Source organism: Eutrigla gurnardus, assembly GCF_963514095.1.
Source record: "Eutrigla gurnardus genome assembly, chromosome: 15".
NCBI lineage: Eukaryota > Metazoa > Chordata > Actinopteri > Perciformes > Triglidae > Eutrigla > Eutrigla gurnardus.
In genome coordinates, this window is record NC_139938.1 from 20,446,228 (window position 1) to 20,453,260 (window position 7,033).

General features: G+C 41.0%; 1 protein-coding gene across 1 annotated transcript in view; it reads right to left on the reverse strand.

The window, feature by feature from the left end:
- The window catches only part of mcama (melanoma cell adhesion molecule a), a 39,917-nt gene extending 35,114 nt beyond the window's left edge, over nt 1-4,803 (reverse strand). Inside the window, exon 1 of the mRNA XM_084029341.1 lies at nt 4,686-4,803. Within this exon, the coding sequence (XP_083885467.1) occupies nt 4,686-4,752 (67 nt within the window). The 5' untranslated portion in view covers nt 4,753-4,803. The remainder of the gene's footprint in view (nt 1-4,685) is intronic.
- Between the last annotated feature and the right edge of the window lie 2,230 nt (nt 4,804-7,033).

Consider the following 7,033-nt stretch of genomic DNA (forward strand, 5'->3'; position numbering starts at 1 on the left):
CAGAACCGAGAGAGGGGGCAATGTTCAAGAAAAAAAGTCACAATATGCAACTTTATAAATTCACACCCTCTTTCGGCACCGTTTTTTCCGGCCTACTAGAAAATAATGACGTGTACATATAGCCGATATATAAAGAAGTTGCTTGGTTCCGTTAACACCGGATGTTTGCGCTTGCTATGACAACAAGTGAAAGCTACCGCTAGCATCTTAGCCCAACCGCCCCGATCAATAAACACCCATAAGATGACAATTTGGCCTCATATAAATAAAACCAACAATAAGCATCAACATCATCACCCTAAGGACCTTAACGAGACGTTGTCACGTTGGATTCATTAGAAACATAAATGTACATTCATGGGACGTTAGCTAGCATAAATGCCGGTTGCTACCATTGTAATAAACTCGCAAATTTGCAACTTTTTTCCCCTCGGAATATTGCCGCGCTCTCCCGGTTCCATTTTTTTCCTTCCCTACAGTGGCCCTGATCCGCCGTCGTAGATCTTTAGAGCACACAGAGATTTTAAAATCAAAGAATGATGCAACACAAACACCAAAAAAACTCATCAAATTCAAAGTCTGCTTTGAATTCTGTGTCACGCCTGTTCTGAATCCCAGTCATGTATTTACAAGCTTGAATAATTAGCTAAAGAGTTCATTCAACAAATTTGATTGTCCACTGGCTGACTTGCACAGTAGAATTAGCTCATATGGGCCTTAATGCACCGTCTTAATGCCACGGGGATCAAACGGCCGCACTCTCCGTAATGAAAACAATGAGCCAATACATTAGATTACATGGCTGTCATGCCTTGGCCATCACTCAGACGAACGCACTAATCCCACATGAACAACTGCAGCCAACAGCTGCACACTTCCTGTTTAACGTCCAGACGATCCCTGCAGCGGGGCGATGGCATTCTCGGGCGTTCGGCCCAAAGAAGACGGATGGCGAGGAGGTCGGGGGGCACCAGCCATCATTTACACGAGGACATCGGCTCGCCGGGACGCCTTATGACTCACATGTGGGATCGTTCACTACTTTACTTTACTACAAAAACATTTTCTTATCCGGCTAATAACGAATGATTTATCACATCTCGACAGTCACAGCAAAGAAATAACTGTACCTGAATATAATGCATGAATATACGATAAACATATAAGCTTGATAGTTTAGTATATAGTTAGCAGCTGTAGCTACAACACATTGAATTTCATATCATAAGTGTAGTTTCTTCATAGTCTTACCTTTATGGTCAAACAAATTTGAATATCGCAATTATTAAGATTGGCAGTTAGAGTCGTTTAATTAAATTCACCACTTGATATCATTCTAGAATGTAAATAAGTGTGAATAAATCACAATGAATAATGAGCTGAAAGGCTTTTATGTTAAAGGGCATTCATACAATGCACTCTCATGATTAATCGGACCATTATTTCATTTAATCCAAAACTCAAATGTGAAAAAACTGTCTTAAAAATGTTCCCAGAGCCCATATCGTCAAATAAATGTTTCTTTTTTTTCCAGTTTTCTCCGCAGTGATTTTGATTTCTGAGAATTCAGATACCGACACAAATAACTAACAAAACTTGTTGGTAGCTGCAAATTTATGCAGATTTTGAGCTCTTGATGGGATTAACTGAAAATAAAAGGAGCACAATTTAGAAAATCCTTCCTCTGAACGCCCCTCCAGTTAAAGCACAACTTCACTACCAGTTTTAGTAGAAAAATTAAAAAGGCAAAAGTGCCATTTGGAAGTATTTTGCATACGAGGCTAACGACTGGGGAAAAGGCAAAGTATGCTAACAATGCAAAAGTGGTGGCAACGAAGTCGAGTAGCACAACAAAGTTGGCAAAGCGTCTTAAAGATCCGACACCCCGGTCTTTATCAGGAAACTTAGAGTCAGTAAAGCTGCCGTTTCAACAACATTGACATTTTAAACGGTTAAGTCTGTGAGGTTATCATTATGCTAGCAGCTCTGATCTATAGTTATGTTTTTGCTTGTTTTGTTTTTTTGCACTACGTCAGATAACTTTTAAATGTTATTGATGTTTGTATTGTTCTTATCTTTGTTTTTTAATTCTGCCTCTTTTTTTTTTAAATCCTAGTATCCTGACGACACTAGTAACCAATCAGAGCTAGCAACAGCATCCACATCGCAAAGAACTGTCGTAGCTCGGTTAGCTTACCACACATTGTGTACGACTCATGTGACCTTAAGGAATGTGCTCGTTCTGAGAACAGCTTGTTTCTAATGTGGGAATTTCAACTCCGGTTATTCTGAGAAATACGGAGAGATTTCCGATCTGCTTAATCAGCATTCTGTGAACCCGTTTGACAGACACGTTTATTTATATATAAAAGTCCTTAAAAAAGGACACGTCCCAACATGATGTCATTGCAAGTTGGCAGCATTTTAGTTAAACGCCTCCTCTTTTTTGGGGAGGGGCTAAAAAAGTTACAATACAAAAAGAAATGCATTGAATATTTTTGGATGAGACCGAAGACACGCCCCCTAACTTTAGACAACTGAACCCATTTTTGATTAAAAGTATTACATAACGGTACGAGCTAAAAGCAAGCGAGGACTCGTCTACTTCCTGTCCAGTAAATGTCATCGTAAAACTGATTAAGTGCTGAGCCACGCAGCCCGGACCACTTTCCTCGGTCCTGTAACGCAACGTGCCCATCACTCTGATGAGCGCTGGTCTTCGGGATCAATAACATGTGTGTGTGTGTGTGGGGGGGGGGGGACAATGCATCAGCTAAACGACATGTTAGGGATTCTCCTCATACTGCAGGACGGGTTTATTTCCATACTGGAGAGATGCTTTTAGCCACAAATCGTATTGGGAGTAAAGTGCCCTTCAAGGCCCATTAGGGAGTGGGTCAGCTTTGGACAGAGACCTGGTTTTGGAAGCTCTTTAGAGGGGGACTGGGGGTCTCTATCACTAACTAACAACCTCTAATCCAAAAACAGACAGCTTTACCCCCGTCTCCAGAGGGGTCCAGCGGAGATGAGGATTAAATAGCGGTAACCCAATTAAGACAAGGCTGATGGGACTTAAGAGAAAAAGAGGTTTAGGGTCAGGACGGGGGTCCCGGGGGCGAGCGTGGTCCTGTTGTGAGATGCTACGATGGTTTTACATTGAATTTGGTCTAATCCACCAGTGAACATGATGTCTGCTTTAACCGGCGAGGAAAAACAGTTCCACATAAAAATCCATTTAAAGATTTAAAAAATACATGTTTTATTATCTCCAGCTTGTAAATTGTATATATTTCCCACTATTTAAAGGGACGGTGTGCAGGATTTGACACCTGCACGCCCCTTCACTCACTCACTCCTCCCTTTGCAAAGACCGCGGTAACTCGATACTGCCGAGTGCAGAAACATCGCCGTTCCCGTCTTCAACCACAACAACAAGACTTTGATGGATGGAAGACAGCAGCTGGCAGCGCGGCTCACATAACCGCGGTTTCTCAAACTACGATGGCATTCAGGTTATGTAAAAAAAACAGAAACATGCAACCCTGAAGGAGACCTGCTCCCTCTATTTGGGAGGCTGAGGATTCAGGAAAACATTGTTAAGAATATTATTAATTAGTTAAATAAATCAATTTACAACTCTTGACTCTTAAAAACTTATTTAAGGAAAATCCACCAAACTTCACTAGCCTGGTTCCCAGCATCCCACTGGCCCTTGTCCTGTTTCTCTATTAAACCAGCCTCTTCCATCACATTGCTATTATTGGCTGCTTCGCGTCTGATGAATGACGTCACAAAAGACTCAAACAACTCAGCAGCAAGAACTCTCTAAAGTCTGGTCCTGCGGTCTCTGTGGTCCTTCAGATAGTCTCGTTAAAACTTTTTTTTTTTTTTAAAGGAGTCATCACCTGGTTTTATACGTATCCAGCCCCCCTTGGATCGCTTTGGATCAATTCGTAAAACTTATTAGAAAAAAAAAAAAAAAATTTTAATCAAACATTGAGCTTGTTCTGACCCTTTTTCGTACCGCGATTTTATCACGCGTGTGCTATTCCTGTTCGGAAAAAGAGCAGAAGCGAAAAAACGGCGCCACTTTCAAACTCCAGCCTTTCAGGCAAGTTTCAACTGAGGTCAAACACAGATATGCATGTTTTAACAAGAGAAATTGCGATTTCCGGGTGATGACTCCTTTAAGAACTTACCCCAGACTCTGTCGCCTCACAGTTTTATGACAGAAAAAATGCCTTTAAAATGATTTTAAAAAAAACATGCGTCGACGCACGCATGCACGTGCATGTTGGAAGGGGGTTAATTGGTTCCGTTAATTACGCTGGTCATTAATTACACCTTTGAAATGTTTTATTGAGTGAAAACAAGCAAACACGAGGGTTAAGATGGAGGGGGGGGGGGGGCAAGGTGTCACATTAGTGGGAAAACCCACAGAAATGTCAATAAACCTTCAAATGCACCCTCGTAGCCGAGCATGTATGCTAATTAACGGGTAAAAAAACAACACACTCCACTAAAGTTGACAAAAAGAGATACGACATTTGAGAGGAAAAACACGGAAAAACTCAACGGCTTATCCGCGTAAAAACACACAAAAAATAAACTTGTGGCGCGTAAAAAACGCCAAAAATGTCGTATATGTAATATATATATTGTATATAATATTAGCGTAAACTCACCGCTCCAGTGGAGGAGACTCACGTGGAGGAGGAGCGAGGCTGCAAACGGTCCGCGCAGGAGAGCCATGTTCTTGGAAGAAGAGGCTGCTCGTCGTATCCGAAATAAATGTGAAGTGGTGTCGACGAGAAGTTGAAGCCAGAAGCAGCAGAGGGAGGGAGGGAGGGAGGGAGGGAGGGAGAGAGAGAGAGAGAGGGGAGGGGGGGAGGGAGCTCAATTAAAGTCTCAGTCTGGCGGGTCCTCCTATTGTGGAGGAGTGTGTGTGTGTGTGTGTGTGTGTGTGTGTGTGTGTGTGTGTGTGTGTGTGTGTGGTAGAAGGAGCTTATCAGTGTTTTTTTCTAGCTCCTAATTCACATGGACATTTTTTTTTTTTTTTTTTTTTAGTAGAAAAGTCCTCAAGGTCACAATAACAAACGCACCTTATCACTCACTGCACACCTTTTTAGCAGGGCCATAGGAAGCTAGATAAATGTAGGGGGCAATTTAAAGGGGGGGTCAAATATTTTAATAGCATATAAGTAATTTCCTGTATTCTGATGCATTTTAACATGGTTTGATACGTTTATCCGAGAAAGACATATGAGGACATTGTGTGAAGTGTTATTAAAAAGCTAAAAGTATATACATTGATTCCAGGAATCATTCAGAAGCTCTATGTATGTTTGCATGCAATTGCAATTTCTGTCTATAATCAAATCAATGAGCAAATTGGAGAAGACAACTGTACATTCTCCAATAAACTACAATCCCCCATTGTGGATTATTCCTTAAGCATTCAGATCTTTTACAATATCGACTTGTAAATCAGCATTTCATCAGCATAAAAAAAGCTAAAAGACGCAGAGGAGCAGCTTGTCACTTAAAGGAGAATAGTGCTGGTCCACCTTAAAAGGTCAGCCCACCGTAAGTGTTGCTGAGCCAGAGTTGTTGCTAACTTCAGGGTTAACTCCCTTCACTTTAACTCTCAGCTGAATGACAACAAGACAGCAACTTAGCTTAGCTAACCACCGGACACTCACTAACGTTACGTCGTAACGGCTGTAGTACACGGGTGATGTTAACTCATTAATTCCACAATCGCTGTTCATGGTCCTGCGTTAACGCGTTCATTTTGACAGCTAGTTTTGACATAAATAGCTGCCGATAACATTTTTCGTCAAATAGCTAATTGAATATGAGTTCTTCATGTTCTTTGTGCAAAAAACTCTTAATGCCGAGGCCTAAATCTGTCGGATTAAATGAGGAGTAAGACTAGAAATTGGCGTGAATATGATGTCCTCTTAGATCGAGAGCTCCTGGCATCAGCGTGTTATTTAGACGTTTTACTCAACCTGTGGGTAACCAATCGGCAGTTTCGTTTATCGTTTAACATTTAACATTTTGTGTCACTCCAATGACAAAGATGGCAGTTCTTCTCACCACTCAAATCTTGAGCAAGAAGACGATAAATAATAAATGGTCTTCCTCCAGGAGAGACGCCTCTCAGAACGAGAGAATAAGGAGCTGCTCAGGGATTGGGTTGGGCACATCAAACAAACGTAGGCGTGTCGCAATTCTAGTTCAAACGTTTTCAGTTCAAGAGCAATATAATATTTTACAGATAATGGGAGAACGGTATTATTGAAAGTGAAATCCAAGGCCACCCTACGATACGAGCCAACATACATGCCCCCGAACTACGTATTAGTTAGAATAGGAAAGAATAGGCGTCTCATGTGACATAGGGTCCATTTTTTAGTCTTAGATCATGCAGAGCCGCTCGCCAAAAACTGGTTCATCACAAAGACGGCGGTTCATTCATACATTTTAAATTCTTTACTACAGGATTGCATATTTTAAATTACTGTTACAAGAACAGACAACAATATTCAAGGAAATCAATACTCATTCTTCCACATCCCCTGGGATAGCCTGGGAAGCATCTCCTTTTAGAGGATTTATAATTCAATATAAAAAAAAAAACCTATATGCCGCTTCTTAACCTTGAAAAAATAAGTTAAGGTTGCCGAGAAAAAGTTTAAAACCTAGAACGGGTGATGAAATTCCAGAAATTATAGGAAACTTACCCATATATAGGCAAAGCTCCTGGCCCCGATGATGCGTGATATGTAAGTGGACACTCCCTGAAAGGTGTGTGCTTCCACCAAAACCCTCTCAGGCTGTAATCATACTTATTCTGAAGAAAAGAGAAATACAGACATAGTAGCTATAGCCATATCTTCTTAGAAATCCTTGCCAATAGATAAACAGATAATGTACCTCATCTGATAGATGTGGTCAGTCCCGTCATTAGATGCTTGAGAGAGTTTTTGGTCATCAAGTACTTTGGATTTGGAAAAAGTTTCCTGAA